This window comes from Diabrotica virgifera, chromosome 10 (assembly GCF_917563875.1).
Source record: "Diabrotica virgifera virgifera chromosome 10, PGI_DIABVI_V3a".
NCBI classification, from domain to species: Eukaryota; Metazoa; Arthropoda; class Insecta; order Coleoptera; family Chrysomelidae; genus Diabrotica; species Diabrotica virgifera.
In genome coordinates this window covers 34029925-34048246 of record NC_065452.1, presented here as the reverse complement: position 1 = coordinate 34048246, position 18322 = coordinate 34029925, and the positions used below count along the sequence as shown (strand labels likewise).

General features: G+C 33.0%; 1 protein-coding gene across 1 annotated transcript in view; it reads right to left on the bottom strand.

Moving 5' to 3' along the window:
• LOC126878468 (cubilin-like) overlaps positions 1-18322 on the bottom strand; it is a 447168-nt gene that overhangs the window by 388026 nt on the left and 40820 nt on the right. Inside the window, exons 5-6 of the mRNA XM_050641213.1 lie at positions 8906-9047; positions 3418-3553 (exon numbers count right to left, since the gene is read on the bottom strand). Of these exons, the coding sequence (XP_050497170.1) occupies positions 3418-3553; positions 8906-9047 (278 nt within the window). The remainder of the gene's footprint in view (positions 1-3417; positions 3554-8905; positions 9048-18322) is intronic.

The window sequence follows — 18322 nt, the reverse complement described above, 5'->3', positions numbered from 1 at the left end:
AAGCAGTCTCCATGTCAACATTCTCAACTATTTACAAACATTTATCCGTAGATACCTCAGTACAGAAATATCTGGAATTTCAAATTCCCATAAAATACATTCGTGCCATGGCGCAACTTCGAACATCTAATCGCCATGTGTTAAAATTTACCTATAATGGTATAACATATCATATACGACCATCTGAAATCTGTACTATTTGTAACACAAACAAGTTGGAAACTCTTGAACATTCACTGTTTGAATGTCCCATTTACAGTTCAATGAAACCGGTTAATATGGCCCCCCTTAATAATTGCACCGACCTTATTGGTTGTCTTAATAATGTAACTATAATATCTCTGAAAGCAATTTCAATATATATTTGGAATATCATAAAACTTAGATCTTTTGTTTTAAATGAATAAGCTTCAGTTTCTCCTTCATTGGTGTTTATTTAAGAAAACAAGTCTCCATTTCAGTTAGTAATAGCGATTAACTTTTGTTTAAATTTGTTAATAGTTACTTATGTTCTAGACTAGTTGTTAGTTATATTCTGTACTTCAGTTTCTCCTTCATTGGTGTTTATTAAAAAAAACAAGTTCTCCATTTCAGTTAGTGATAGCGCTTAACTTTTGTTTAAATTTGTTAATAGTTATTTATGTTCTAGACTAGTTGTTAGTTATATTCTGTACTTACTAAACTCATTGTTATAAAACTGTAGTTTTTAAAAACAATAAATGTCTATCTATCTATCTATCTATCTATACTTACATAATTTAATAAACATGACGATATATTTTAATGTTTGAAAAGTGTAAGACTAAAAAGTAAAAAATAAAAAAATATGAAAAAAAAAATTAAGAAACGTTTTTCTTTAGTTACGAGTGACTAAAATTAAAAATATTATAAAAAAATCAACTAAAAAGCAAAAAATAAAAAATAAATGAAAAATCTAACACATTCGTTAAAGAAAAGCGTGGGGCTAAAACTGCTATTTTAGCTTAATTTTTAGATTCTCCAATACTTTCTATGCAAATAATATACTCTTCATTCGTAACGATAAAGTCATTAGTTTTCGAGATATTTGAAGTTAAAAATGAAAAGCGCACTTATTTTGATTAATGTATTATGCTCCTTCGTTTTTAGCTTTAAATATCTTGAAAACTAATGGCTTTATCATTACAAATAAAGAATATGTTTTTTACATAGAAAGTATTGGAGAATAAAAAAATTGCACTAAAATAGCAATTGCGCCAGTGGCATAGAATTTGGAAAGGACCAACCATTCACGTTCCCCCGTCGTACGCCTCTGGTAGTAGCCAGAAACGTTTGTTTAACATAATTTAGTAGATTGTACAATGCCAGCAGCACTTACCAAATTTCGTGTTGTTGTCCCATGCCTGTCAGGAAATATTCAAAAATAAATAAATTAAAAGTTTAGCTTTGACACCCTGTATTTCGGTTATTATCAACTTTTGTACTTAGTATGGTAAGTTAGGTCAGTTAGCCTAAATCGACCTATTTTAACCTCAGGAATCTAGGGTTAAGCTATGGCCCATTCTTTACCCAACACCCTGTATAGTATTCAAAATTACATAATTAGGTATGTATTAACTTATACATACTATTGTAATGCGACACAATATCGATGTTAGTGGATTTTAATACTAATATCTACTAAAAAGCTGCATGGCTTTCCTTGCTCGAAAAACTGAAGGGGTACTTGTCAAGACGAGTGACACAGACCCAATTCATTCGGTCTGAGTTACTCGATCATTCGGTCTGTGTCACTCGTCTTGACAAGTACCCCTTCAGTTTTTCGAGCAAGGAAAGCCATGTTGCTTTTGAGTATTAATATTAAAATCCACTAACATCGACATTGTGTCGCATTGCAATATTATAATTTAATAAATAATTATGTAATTTTGAAGACTATATATTATACTAGGGCAGTCCGATAAGTACTTAGCCCCTCCGCCCGATGGCGCCACTATCGCAAATGAAGTGTACTGTCATTTAATGCGTTCTCGTAGACAACTAATGTCAAAGTTTCAGCCAAATCGAAATTATAGTATTGTTATGATTGCGTGTGAAAATCAGCGTGTCCGCGGATTTTAATAAAATGGAAAAAGAGCAATATCGGTCGGTGATTCGATTCTTGTTTTTGGAAGGGAAATCGCGCAGCGAAATCAAAGAGCGGTTGGATGCTGTGTACGATGACTCTTCTCCTTCGATGGCAACTCTCAAAAATTGGTTTAATGAGTTTTAACGTGGACGAACGTCAGTTTTTGATGAGCCACGCGTAGGTGCCCCGAAAATGGCTACCACGGAGAATAACGTTACAAAAATCCACGATCTTGTATTGGCAGACCGCCGACTGAAGGTGCGCGAGATAGCTAACACAGAAGGCATCTCAAAAAACCGCGTAGGTTATATCCTGCATAAAATTTTGGGCATGAGAAAGCTGTCGGCGCGATGGATGCCGCGTTTGCTCACTTCAGACAATAAGCGCAACCGTGAGACCACTTCAGAGCAGTGTTTGACGCTATTTAAGTGTGATCCAAAGGAATTTTTACGTCGTTTCATAACCGTCGACGGAACATGGATTTACTGGTATACACCAAAAACCAAGGAACAGTGGAGAGAGTGGACAGCACCCGGCGAACGTGCTCCGAAGAAGGCGAAGACTGCCCAATCGGCCGGAAAGGTGATGGCCAGCATTTTTTGGGATTCACAAGGTGTGATCTACGTCGACTACTTGGAGAGGGGCAAAACGATCACACCGCCTTATTATGCCGAATTATTGGGCCGATTCGACGCCGAATTGAAGAAAAAACGAACCCATTTGGAAAAGAAAAAAGTGCTCTTCCACCATGATAACGCACCGGTTCACACCTCTGCCGTTGCCATGACCAAATTGGTCGAATTGGGCTACGAACTGTTGACCCATCTACCATATTCTCCAGATTTGGCCCCGTACGACTACTATTTGTTTCCAAACTTGAAAAAGACACTCGCTGGGCAGAAATTTAAGTCGAATGAGGAGGTAATCGCCGCCACCGAAGCATATTTTGCAGACTTTGAGAAAAGGTATTTTTCAGACGAGTTAAAGAAGCTGGAGCATCGCTGGGTCAAGTGTATCGAGCTAAAAGGAGTCTATGTAGAGAAATAAATTGCCACTTTTCCAAAATTTTCCTTTTGCTTGTGTAGGCTAAGTACTTATCGGACTGCCCACGTATAGTGGGCCTATATATGAACTAGTGGACTAGTTTCAAGTACTAAACAGAATGTCACTGAAGAAACCTAAGTTTTTGAACAATGGTATACAGCCAATCACTGGGACTCTCCCTATAATTTGTATTACTTGACATACTTTTCTCTTTTCATTTGAACATATCATGTTTTTAACTATTAATGAAATTAATATGGGCTTACCTGGAGGACAATGACCGCAGTAAAATGATCCTGGGACGTTAACGCATTCAACATTGGGTGCACATGGTGGATGGTTTTGTGAACATTCATTGACATCTACATTACAAGCTGCAGTTTTGCCGTCTGTTGTCCAACCCTAAAATAATTCAATAAATATTGATATATATTAACACATTCGCTGCCGATCACGCGCCAGCGCGTGATATGGTTACTTCACTCAGATGGCGTTTACGCGCCAGCGAGTGATATGGTTACTTCAGTAGGTGGTGTTCAACAGAATGACTCCTAGTCGTGTTCCTTCCTATTTGATAGGCAGCGAATGGGTTAAGAATTTAAAACTCAATGTTTCGGCACCCATTTTGGAGCCATTATTGATATGGTTCCGTTCGAGTTCGAGGTCTCAATCTGCCTACTCCCCTCACTCGTGCCGTACCAGCAGTGTCTGGTTCTCTAGGAGAACGGTCAAATTGCACTGAGGTCTCAATCTGCCTACTCCTCAGTGTCGAGCGACTACCAGTCTTAGCCTGAGTAGGTGATTTTATACTCTCAAACCCTGAAGAGGTTTGTTACGCCACTGGTGATAGTAAACACGTGATAAATCTGCTCCATAAGAAAATTTCGAAATAACGGAAACTTACGAGTAGAAAATTGCGAGATTGTGACCATTGGTAAATTGGAACAATAAGTAGTGTATGTGAATGAAAACAGAAGCGAAAACAAAATATAGTAAGTCAAAATTACTAATATTAAAGAAAAATTATGAGGAGAATACATGGTCCAATTAAAACAGCTCCAGGAGAAATACGAATTATGATGAATCACTAAATAAGAAATCTAATGGAAGGAGAAGATGTAGTAAAGATTCATTAGTAAAGTAATGAAAGTAGTAAATTAAAGTAGTAAAGATTCATTAAAGCACAAAGACTAAAATGGTTTGGCCACATCCAAAGAAGAGGAGTGGATGAACTAATTAGGCAGATAACAAATTGGACGCCAGTAATAAACAGATCTAGAGGAAGACCGAAAATAAGATGGGAAGATCAACTGCGAGAGGAATATCTAATATGGAAATTACAGGCTGGAGAGAAAAAATACAGAATAGGAAAGAATGGAAACAGATCACAGAGAAAGCAAAAAAACACGAAAATCTATAGAGGATAATGAAGAGGACTTATGCGGACCAATCCACCGGAGGAAATGGATTAAAGAGCTCATGAACCTGAGCGAACTATACTCTACTAGAGTGGCCCTCTATACAGGGTGTCCAGAAACTCTACCGACAAACGAAGACAGGAGATTCCTCAGATAATTTTAAGACAATTTAACCCAATTCACCTAGTCCGAAAATGCTTCCTAAGGGAGCTAGAGCTCTTTGAAGATGGCGCCATGTAATTAGTTTTTCTTAAATACCTCCAGAACGCTTCTATTTAGAAAAACAAAAACTTGTATACATATTTACTTGCCAGGAATGAGTCGATTCCATCCATTGCGAATTTCTAGTACCGGTCATAGGCGTCCGTTTTGGGTAGGACAACGGTTATTTTATCGCATAACTTTTTTGTCTTCAACTTTTAAGCATTTTTGATACTGGATTATTGAATTGTGAGGTATTCTACTACTAAAAGGTACTCTTACTTGAAGTGGGTAGGACACACCGTTTTCTAGAAAAATCGATTTGAATGTTTTTAGTTTTGGGAATTTGAAAAAAAATTGAAAAAAATTAAAAAAAAACGATGTATTTTACCAACTTAAAGCAAGAGTAACTTTTAGTACTCAAATATCTCATAATTGAATAATCTAGTGTCAAAAATACTTAAAAATTAATGACAATAAAGTTATACTATAAAATAACTGTTGACCTACCCAAAACAGATGCTTATGACCAGTACTAGAAATTCGCCATTAATGAAATCGATTAATCTCTGGAATATAAATAAATGTACCAGTTTTCATCTTTCTAAATAGTTTTTTTTTAATCTTTTTTTTTTTAATTCAAAGAACGAAAAATTTTCAAATTCATTTTTCTAGAAAACGGTGTATCCTATCGACTTAAAGTGAGAGTACCTTTTAGTACTAGAATACCTCACAATTTAATACTTCAGAGTCAAAAATGCTTAAAAATTAAAGACAAAAAAGGTAGGCGATAAAATAACCGTTGTCCTACCCAAAACGGACGCCTATGACCGGTACTAGAAATTTGCAATGGATGGAATCGATTCATTTCTGGAAAGTAAATACGCATACCAATTTTCTTTTTTCTAAATAGAAGCGTTCTGGAGGTGTTTAAGAAAAACTAATTACATGACGCCATTTTCAAAGAGCTCTAGCTCCCTTAGGAAGCATTTTCGGACTAGGTGAATTGGGTTAAATTGTCTTAAAATTATCTGAGGAATTTCCTGTCTTCGTTTGTCGGTAGAGTTTCTGGACACCCTGTATATGTCCAACCCTAAAATAATTTAATTGATATACAGTGTCCCTGTAAGTTGTATCCATATGGAAAACTTTTTTATTATTAATTTTACGAAAAAAAGTTATTCTTTATAAAAAGCTCTGCATGGTCCAAACCCCAAGATTTAACCATCAGATATCAAATTTTTTGAATATTATACGAGATATGTCAAAAAGTTTGAATTTCACTCAAGAGTAAAGTAGCTTTATTTTTCGTAATATTGGAAATTGCTATTATGAAAAGTTGTTTGGAATTAAAAACTATATTCTAATATGCAATTACATCCTTCTAATTGAAAATTTTTTTTGAACAATTATGGATAACTATCATTATTTTTCAGTTATTTCAATTCTGATAACTCTTTTATTATTAATTTTACGAAAAAAAGTGATTCTTAATAAAAAGTTCTGGATGGTCTAAAACTTAAAATACAACCATCTTATATCAAATTTTATCAATTTATACGAGGTATGTCAAAAAAGATAAATTTAGATCAAAAGTAAAGTACCTTTATAGTTCAGAATATTTCAATTAGACGGATGTAATTACATACTGAAACATAGTTTTTAATTCTAAATAACTTTTCATTATAACAATTTTCGATATTGTGAAAAATAAACGTATTTTACTCTTGAGCGAAATTCATATTTTTTGACATACCTCGTATAAAATTGATAAAATTTGACATAAGATAGTGGTATCTTAGATTTTAGACCATGCAGAACTTTTTATTAAGAACTACTTTTTTTCGTAAAATTAATAATAAAAGAGTTATCTGAATTAAAATAACTGAAAATAATGTTAGTTATCCATAATTTTTCAAAAAAAAAAATTCAACTAGAAGGATATAATTGCATACTAGAATACAGTTTATTTCCAAACAACTTTTCATAATAGCAATTTTCAATATTGTGAAAAATAAAGCTACTTTACTCTTGAGTGAAATTCAAACTTTTTGACATACCTCGTATAATATTCAAAAAATTTGATATTTGATGGTTAAATCTTAGGTTTTGGACCATGCAGACCTTTTTAAAAAGAATACCTTTTTTTCGTAAAATTAATAATAAAAAAGTTTTTTATATGGATACAACTTACAGGGACATACTGTATATTAACACATTCGCTGCCGATCACGGGCCAGCACGTGATATGGTTACTTCACTCAGATGCTGTTTACGCGCCAGCGAGTGATATGGTTACTTCAGTAGGTGGCGTTCAACAAAATGACTCCTAGTCGAGTTCCTTCCTATTTGATAGGGAGCGAATGGGTTAAGAATTTAAAACTCAATGTTTCGGCACGGCACCCATTTTGGAGCCATTATCAAAAGGGATATGGTTCCGTTCGAGTTCGAGGTCTCAATCTGCCTACCCCCCTCACTCGTGCCGTACCAGCAGTGTCTGGTTCTCTAGGAGAACGATCAAATTGCACTGAGGTCTCAATCTGCCTACTCCTCACAGTGTCGAGCGACTACCAGTCTTAGCCTGAGTAGGTGCTTTTCGGATTTCTTCCGTGATTTCTTCCAATATTCCTAACAATGTTTCTCCATTGGTCTCTATCTTCAGCTGCTCTAAGACTTCTGCTTCTATACTCTCAGTATAAAAGCACCTACTCAGGCCATCGGTTGGCGCGGGGACTCGCTGAAGCAGCGGTCGCCATTAGTGATGTTGATTATAGTCACTTTCGAGTATTCGTTACAAATCGTTACTTTTGTATATAGTAATCATTTACAGTATTCGTTACTTTGATTACTTTTGTTACTTTTGTATTTGAATACCAGTAATCATATCGAGAATCGCATTTCTCAGTACATATTTTGTATTAGTATTAGTAGGATACTTTGATTACTATGATTACTTTTGTATTTGAGTACCGGTATTCATATCCAGAATCGCATTTCTCAGTATTTCGTCCGATCTCTTTAATGGATAGAAATTCTGGATAATGGATCTATTATGTTAAAAATTATTAAAAACAAGGGGTGCCCGGCATAATTTTGTCCAGACTAATTAATAATTAAAAATTATTTTTGTTTTATAAATTCTAATAATTTTTTTGGCCCAGGCAGATATTATTTTAGATTTATTGGATCATAACAATAAAATACACATAGACCAAGACATTTAGGAAAACATAAATTATTTTTAGGGAAATAGTGAAACAGGAAAAAGTTTTCAATAGAAAAATGGATGAAAATGCAAATAAGAACAGTGTGTATTTATTATTAAAATCTAATGTGTTGCATTTTTATTTTCAAAGGAACTAAAATCTGTGAAATTGTGTGAATTATCTACCTCGACAAATCGTATGTATAGACATCTGTTTCTGGGTGCATGCTTTGTTAAATGATATACCTCCTTCTGTTTCAGCTACTTCTCAACGCCCTGTAATCCTGTAAAACTCTTCATAGCCTTCGCCCTTCATAGATAAAATTTTAGTTAACTGTACTGATACCGAACACTCGTGGAATACCGGTCCGATTCCGATATCAACCGATTGTTGTAGATACAATTATCAAAATAGGTACTCGCTCTGATACGATTGGTATGAAGTAATCAGAGTAATCAAAGTAATCAAAGTAACGATTTGCCTCTCTGTATAGTAATCGTTACTTTCGGTATTCGTAAGTAACGAGTATTTTGTAACGAATAGTTACTTTCTCAACATCACTGTTGCCAGCAATCTTTTAGCGTCATTGCGTTTGTTTAGTTTGTCAGGGCGTTTTTCAATTTCGATGGCTTCGAATATAATCGAAATCTATTTTGTGACCTGTCTGAATATGATATTGGGCTAGGGCTGAAGTAGTGTCGGGCTGTTTTACATATATAGAATATTCGTAAATACAGTTTTTGATTCGTCGGTTTGTCTATCCTATGCATGTTCGTGGGCAACTCGAACAAGGTATTTCGTAGACGCCATTCTTAGCAGAATCAGAAGAAAGATTCATAGAATCAGATCACCTGTGCACAAACGTGTGAATATGGTCTTAGTGTTTGGGAATAGATTACTAAAGAACTTAACTACATACATGTACTTACCGGATCACATAAACATTTGTAGCCGTTTTGGTTATTTTGTGATATACAGGTTCCATGTCCACAAAGTTCTGCTCCAGCTGTAGCGCAGTCAACACTTTTTCTTAAACAGTGTAGACCAATATATCCGTTCACACAATCACATCTAAAACACAGGAATTTAGTCCAGAGAAATGAGGTTTTTGTCGGGACACTTGAGCAGCCAGGTTGCAAATGGATTTTTTGGGTACTATATACCTAATACATTATAAATACAAAAATGCCCGTCACAGTTCGGACGAGAAACTTAGTTATTAACAAATAAGGGTCAAAAATGGCAGTTTTTTTCGTTTAAATCGCTACAGGAAAAAATAGGGTAATTAAATATCTTATTTATAATATTTTTCTTTTTGTAGATGAGCCAAGGTATAAAATGGCACTTTTTGAACTTTGGTCCGATCCTTTTTTGTTTCGGAAAGTGCAAAATAAGACTAAAATTTCAAAAATAAAAAATGTGCTATAACTTTTGGGAAAATGGCCTTAACACTTTCACATTGCACGAAAAGTTGAGTCAAACATTCCATATAATGCACAAAAAAATTTAAGACGATTTGTTAATTAGTTTAAATTTTATTCAATTTGTTTATCGCAAAGAGCTTTTTTTCGCAATGTTATTGTTAAGAAAATAATAATTACATAGCAATTCTGTGGGAACCACATGCAAGAATAATAGTAATATTTTTAAAGTATTGAAAAAAATCATTAAAAAGTCGTTTTTATCGCTCCGAAAAAAGTTTAGTAAAATAGAGTCACTTTTGGCTTCTAAAAAATTTGAATAACTTTGTTAATATTGACTATAGAGTAAATCTACTTTAGGATTTCAAAAGCTGGTATTTGTATAAGAATTTTCAAAAAAAACTTTTTGCCTAGGTTAATTAGGTGCAAAGTTAGCCACTTTTATTATTTAATTCGCAATTACTTCTATATACATCAAATTCTCCTGTAACAGTGTTAGTTACCATACTACTCCGAAACGGCGTGGCCGATTTTTATAAAATATTACACGTTTATCCTGTAGGACGTTGAAAAGGTTTTAATCTATTTTTGATACCCATAAATTATAAGGGGGGTTGCCCCCCTGACATTTTTTTTTATTTTTTTGGACAAAATTATCTACCTTAATTTTATATGATGTAGAATTAAAAAATACATACAACCCTTAATTTTCATTCTTCTATCACGAACCCCTATTTGTTAATATCCATCTATATATTTATATATATAAAATTCTCCTGTCACAGTGTTAGTTTCCATACTCCTCCGATACTGCTTGACCGATTTTTATGAAATTATATATGTATATTCGGTAGGCCTTAGAATCGGTCGTAATCAATTTTTCATATCCCTGAGTGATATGGGGAGTTCCCCCTAACATTTTGTAATGTTAGGTGGGGTTGTGTGTACATAACGTGCTCTATAAGACTACATACTTACAAATTAAAAAAATTATGATCAAAATCCATCAACAAGTTCCAGCGATATTAATCGCAGCATATGTTTTCAGAATCAGTTTCATTTTTTGAGTGCACGTATTTTAGTAATTCCCCTCCACCGACCACGAATTAATTCCGTTCGGACGCCATTTTTAAAGCTTTATTAACCACTCTGTTGAGGTTCAAAGTTTACTCAAACTTTTACACATAACCTATATATCTTTAACTTCAAAATGGCTCTAGTTAGGTTGCTTAATTGTTATAAACAAAGTAGCCGTCAATTAAATTAAAAAAAAGTGGCTAATTTTGACCGTAATTAACCTAGGCAAAAAGTTTTTCTTTGAAAATTCGTATAAAAATATCAGTTTTTCAAATTCCATTATAGTTTTAGCCTACAGTCAATATTAACAAATTTATTCAAATTGTTTTTAAGCCAAAAATAACTCTATTTTAGTAAAATGTTTTCTGAGTGATAAAAATGACTTTTTAATGATTTTTTAAATGCGTTGAAAACATGACTATTCCTCTTTCACATTGTTTTCACAGAATTGTTGTATCATTATTATTTTCTGAACAATAATATTGCAAAAAAAAGCTCTTTGGGATAAACAAATTGAATAAAATTTAAACTAATTAACGCATCGTCTTAAAATTTCTTGTGCATTGTATGGACTGTTTAACTCAAATTTTCGTGCAATATGAAAGTCCTAAATTCATTTTCGCAAAAGTTATAGCAAATTTTTTATTTTCGAAATTTTAGTTTTATTTTGCAATATCCGAAGCAAAAAATAATCGGACCAAAATTGAAAAAATGCCATTTTAAACCTTGGCTCATCTACTAAAAGAAAAATATTATAAATAAGACATTTAATTACCCTATTTTTACCTGTAGCGATTTAAACGAAAAAACTCTCATTTTTGACACTTATTTGTTAATAACTAAATTTCTCGTCCAAACTGTGACGGGCATTTTTCTATTTATAATGTATTAGGTATATAGTACCCAAAAAACCCATTTGCAACCTGGCTGCTCAAGTGTCCCGTACATGGTATATTTTTGCAGTATTTTCCTGGTATAATTAGTTAATTTTTAGATTTATGTTCTTTAAGGATGGAAAATTTCAAACTCTACAATGTGCTGTTAAAATGTTTTTCAGAATTCTTCTTTCAATCAATCAAGACATGTTATTTAATCCCCGTTTAGGCTTAAGCCTCTTCAGGGTGAATTCTTCTTTACTAAGGCACACATAATAATCAAAGAAAGGAAAATACCATACTTAAGTCAGTTGTTGAGAGGTGAAAAATATGAATTACTTCAAATTACATTGGAAGGTAAAGTACAGGGCAAAAGTTCAGCAGGAAGACCCCAGAAATCGCGACTGAAAGACATGACGAGATGGTTTGAACCGTTCAACCGCAGAAATCTTTCGTGCAGCAGTTTCTTCTTCTTCCTGCTTCTTTAATAGACTCGCGCCTATTCCATCGGATGCCTCCTCATCAGATATCCAGGTTGTCACTCCATCTTTTCCTTGGCCTTCCTATACTCCTTCGGCCGTTTGGTGATCAGTCTCGTGATATCTTTACCAGTCTTCCTTCTCCCATTCTGCCTATATAACTATACCATTCCTTTTTTCTTTTAAGTGTCCAGTCATTTATGTTCTCTATATTACAGCTTTGCGTGAGGTCTGCGCTACGTTGTCTGACCCATAATGATTTTCCTGTGATATCTCGGACTATTTTAATTTCACACGTTTCCATCAGTCTTTTTGTCCTTGTGGTGTCAGGTCTTGTTTCCGCAGTGTAAGTCATAATTGGCCTAACTACTGTCCTATAAATATTGGCCTTTGTTTCTGTCTGTAGATGTGTGTTGCGCCAGATAGTGTGTTTAAGACATCCTGCTATTCTGTTGGCTTTGTTTATTTGTTGGCAACTTCCGCTTCTGTATCTCCATAACTGTACATTAGTACTCACAGGTAGCTGATACTTCTTTCTGAATATGGCCGGTTTGCGCTCGACCGTTTTGCGCCCTTACCTGAAGTCGACCGGTTTGCGCTTTGCAATTTTCATAATAGAAATATCTAACTACTATAGTTTCCTTAATCAATCGATTTGCGCTCTCTTGCAATATAATTTTAATTTCATTCTACAATATGAGTCTGGTGAACCTACCTGACTCAAAATAAGTCCCCTTCCTTGCCGATACAGTAAAGCCACAACGCTTTTTCACCTGTTTTCGCTTCACTTGGAATCACTAAGACACACGACTGAGACAACTGCACCCCGTGAAAGTTGAGTGAGAAAGAACTTAGAAAGCCCTTCTAAGAAGGGAAGGAGGAAGACCCAACCCTTCGGTCCTAACTTAATTTTCGGATATTTAACTAATTAAGGTATTAAGCTAATATACGATGAATTAAGAAATAAAAATAATAAATATATGATGAAGTACCAAATAAAACAATGTACCTAGCAATTAGACGGCAACATGGCCAACAGGAAACGGAAACTGGAAAGGGCCTAGCCGGGTAAGATGATGAAAAGTGCCCCCAACTCGATACGAATTCCATATAGGTCACCGTTTAGCATATATAGTGAAACTAACTTTCTGAAATTTTTAGCCCCCTAGGTGGTCATGTGACCCACCTAGAGCCTAATTAGGGTTTTTAGGTTTTTATTTTTTATCTCAGCCGCATCGAGAACTAGCGAAAAACTTTAAATAAAAAAGTTGTAAGATTTAAAAAGTTCTGTCCGAAAAAAATTTTGTTTTTTATTTTTGGCGCGAAATTTAAATTTTAGAACGATTTTAAAATTTTAAATGAGTATAAAAAAATAACTAAGACATTCGTTTTCACGAAAAAAATATATAACGTGTACTTTTGCATAATTTTTAACCCTGAATTTTTTCAAATTTTTAAGATTGGTGAAACGCACCTTTAAAAATAAAAAACCGCATTTTTTTGTTTTTTTTTTTTTCGTTTTTTGATACACTTTTATACATATTTTTCAAAAAAGTAACACCGTCACTGGAGTAGGTAAAAAACTGAAAAATAATTGTGGTTTGCTTAATAAAAATTTTTTGTAACACCATCCATTTTCAAGATACAGGGAGTTGAAGAAAACAAAATTTTACACATTTTTTACGATTTTGCCGAGACTACTGGCAACATTGTAATAAAATTTGGCGAGTTTTAAGAGTTAGTTGTACATTGTTTGACATACAATTAAGAATTTTATATTTATCATTGGCGCGCATAGGGGTAATGGTCTGAACTTTTTAAAGAACAAAGATAGTACGCCACTGACTTATTTCAAAGTAACAATCGTTTTTGAATTCCTCATTCAATTTGTGACAAAAAATCTATCTTTCTATTTTTTCATACGACGCTACATTTTTATTCAAAAAATAAAACATCTTAACCCTTACAAAGTATTCGAACTTCTATGAAATAAAATACAGTGGAACCTCGATAAGTCGGCCCCCGATAACCCGGAAGTCCGGCTAACACGGACCGATTTTCATCAGACAAACATTTCAACAATAAAAATGTATGTATTATGTTAAAACATTTTATCTGTAGCCGCTTCTGGAATGTCTTAAAAATATCGAGTTTCATTGATAAAACTTGGCTTCGACCATAATATAATATTTGAGAGATAATGGGTATTTGTGTAATTTGAACTATACGGTAAAAATGACTCATGGCACACGGCGGCAGCGGCGACAGAGCGACGTTCATTATCCATTATCGGGCTATCGCAAACAACAGGCACCTTTTATTCCTTTATTTATTTTCAACTGTCTTTTAAAAAATTATTTTTAGAACAATGGTCTTTTAAACTTTAAACAATGAAAGAGCCACTGTTCTTAAATAACATAACATCGTTCCGATGGCAGACGAACTTGACACAACCGAAACTGAGTTTTTTTTTACCTAAAAACGAACAATACTTTATCTATACTGTCTATAGTCTATACTCTATACTATACTCTATACATTATACAACTATAATAGGTAAGTTAGATGTGTACTGTGCATATATATTTCATGTTATTTTAATTATAACGGACTTTATCTATAAGTATACCGTATTTTATTAATTTTTACAATGCTCTCCGGCTAACCCAGATTTTCGATAACCCGGATCGGCCGCGGTCCCGATTAATCCGAGTTATCGAGGTTCCACTGTACTACTATTAGTAATTTCTACATATAAAAAACTAATTCGAATACTTTGGAAGCGTTAAGATATTTTATTTTTTGCAGCAAAACGGCGCCTCGTATGAAAAAATGAGAAGATAGTTTTTTTATCGCAAATTGAACGAGGAATTCAAAAATGATTGTTAATTTGAAATACGTCAGTGGCGTACTATCTTTTTTTATTTGAAAAGTTCAGACCGTTACCCCTAAGCGCGCCAATGATGAATATCAAATCCTTAATTGTATGTAAAAACATGTACAATAACTACCTCTTAAAACCCGCCAAGTTTTATTACAATGTTGCCAGTAGTTTCGGCAAAATCGTAAAAAATGTGTAAAATTTTGATTTCTTCAACGTCCTGTATCTTGAAAATGGATGGCGTTACAAAAAATTTTTATTAAGCAAACCCCAATTATTTTTCAGTTTTTTACCTACTCCAGTGACGGTGTTACCTTTTTTGAAAAATATGTATAAAATTATATCAAAAAACCAAAAAAAAACCGAAAAAATGCGGTTTTTTATTTTTAAAGGGGCGTTTCACCAATTTTAAAAATTTGAAAAAATTCAGGGTGAAACATTATGCAAAAATACACGTTATATATTTTTTTCGTAAAAACGAATGTCTTAGTTATTTTTTTATACTAATTTAAAATTTTAAAATCGTTCTAAAATTTAAATTTCGCGCCAAAAATTAAAAGCAAATTTTTTTCGGACAGAACTTTTTAAAGCTTACAACTTTTTTATTTAAAGTTTTTCGCTAGTTCTCAATGCGGCTGAGATAAAAAATAAAAACATAAAAACCCTAATTAGGCTCTAGGTGGGTCACATGACCACCTAGGGGGCTAAAAATTTCAGAAAGTTAGTTTCACTGTATATGCTAAACGGTGACCTATATGGAATTCGAATCGAGTTGGGGGCACTTTTCATCATCTTACCCGGCTAGGCCCTTTGTCAGTTATATTCTTAAAAAATTCTGTAAGAACCAATATTTTTTACAAGATTACAAGAGAGCGCAAAATGGTCGATATAAGAAAATAATTAGCTATACATCTCCATTAAGAAATTGTTAGAGCGCAAACCGGCCGATTTCAGGTAAGGGCGCAAAACGGTCGAGCGCATACCGGCCGACACCCTTCTTTCTTGCTAGATTATTTTGCTGTCCACTTCCAGCTTGCACCTTATGGGATCTTTAGAGATTAACCATACGTTTTGTTTTATTTGGTGATATTATCATGTTGAACTTTCTTGCTGTTATATTAAATTGTTATAAAAATCTCTGAAGGTCATCTTCACTCTCTGCAATAAGTATGGCATCATCTGCATAGCATATACTATAGAGATAATTTTTTCACCAATTCTGTACCCTATACTTAGATTTTTGACTTAATGAATAATTTCATTCATGATGAGGTTAAACAGCAGTGGGCTCAATGAGTCTCCTTGACATATGCCGCTTTCCACTGGTATCGGCTGTGTTAGTTTGTTATTAATTTTGGCCTGTAAATTATTTCTACTATACAGGGTGAGTCACCTCTAACGGGACGGAAGATTACAGCGAAAGGGTAAAAGATTTGAAAAAAATTTTAAATTAGTAGTTTGTAAGTTGATAAAATCTACATTTTAAAATTATTTTGAAATATACAGGGTGTCCCAATAAATGGCGGCGTATCAAAGTTATATTTTTTCTTATGGAACACCCTATATTTTATTGCATTTTTGATTGTCCGCAAAAAATAAGGTATAGTTTCATAAGGCTTCCCTATACCTATGTACAGAGTGTTCTGAGTTATGGTGACTTTTCTTAAAATGTAAAGTTTTAAAAGAAGACTTATTGTCAAGTTATTTAAGAAATTATGAAAAAAATACTTTTACATCTAAATAGTTGGATATTGGTTGAATGTATTCCATGATTAATTATTACACAATTATTTACAGGGTGTTCAACATTTACAGTTTCATTATTGGATTATTCAATGTATCATATGATGCTTATTTTAAATGGAACACCATGTATATTAATACACCATTATACTAAACGGAGTCACCTCTTTCGAATGGTATTTGGATGTCCTATACCTAGGTCTAATAGTTATTGCGTAATTTACAATTATTTAAAATCTTAATCTGTAAATCAAGTTTAAAACAAAAGATGTATCTCATTGTATGACATTGTCATTTTATGACAGTACTGTCTGGTAATTATCAAAAATATAAACATCCGTGTATGATATTCAAATTTAATTGTTCCTAAAAATTAATAATCACGTTATCTACGAAAGAGTAGACATGGTACTTTGCATTGGGGAGTGTTTGCAAAATTGTATCTTACCTCCTTAAGTTTACGCTCAAAAGTAAGTATCCTGATAGAAGACACCCAAAAAAGGACGTTTTTGAGAGATTTCAATAGATTCCGTGCTACTGGTAATGTTGCATACGGAAAGTTAAATAAAAATAAACCAGTTATTTGTGATGACAGGAGCTTTATGTCCTGCTTTCTGTTACGGAAAACCCAAATACTAGTAGAGACAAAATTTCGGGTGAATTGTAAATTAGTCAAACGACTGTTAGAATACTTAAGAGAAACCACTATTATCCATATAAAACTCACTACACCAGTATTAGACCACACAGGATTATGATAAATATTTAACTTATCGTTTATGGACTTTAAGACTTTATAGAAGATCCTGATATTTTTAATGTATTGTATACAGACCAATATACCTACTTTTCATAATAATGGTCTAGTAAATAGACGTAATTTTCATTTCATTATGATACAGTAAACAAACATTTATTTCGTACAGTTTAAAAATCGAAAGTGACTATAAATATTGTTTTTAAAATCAATTTACCGTTTAAGAAAAAACGCAAAAACTATGACTCCTAGTTAAAGAACATCCCTATACCATTCGAAATAGGAACATGTGCTTAGTACAATAATTTATTAATACACATGGTGTTTTATTTAAAATAAGCATCATATGACACATTAAATAATCCAATAATGAAACTGTAAATTTTGAACACCTTGTAAATAAATGTGTAATAGTCAATCATGGAATACATTAATTATAAAATAAAAACCAGACCGTACTGTCATAAGGTGACAATGTCATACAATGCCACTAATTAACTACATCTTTTGTTTTAAAATCGATTTACAGATTAAGAATTTAAATAATTATATATTACGCAAAAACTATATGACCTAGGTATAGGACATCCATATACCATTCGAAAGAGGTAAAATTGTTTAGTATAATTATTTATTAATATACATGGTGTTCAATTTAAAATAAGAATCATATGACACATTGAATAATCCAATAATGAAACTGTAAATTTTGAACACCCTGTAAATAAATGTGTAATAATTAATCATGAAATACATTCAACCAATATCCAAATATTTAAATGTAAAAGTAATTTTTTTATAATTTCTTAAATAACTTGAGAATAAGCCTTCTTTTAAAACTTTACATTTTAAGAAAAGTCAACATAACTCAGAACACTCAGTGCATAGATATAGGGAAGTCTTATAAAACTATACCTTATTTCTTGCGGACAATTAAAAAATGCCATAAAATATAGGGTGTTCCATAAGAAAAAATATAACTTTGATACGCTGCCATTTATTGGGACACCCTGTATATTTCAAAATAATTTTAAAATGTAGATTTTATCAACTTACAAACTACTAATTTAAAATTTTTTTCAAATCTTTTACCATTTCGCTGTAATCTTCCGT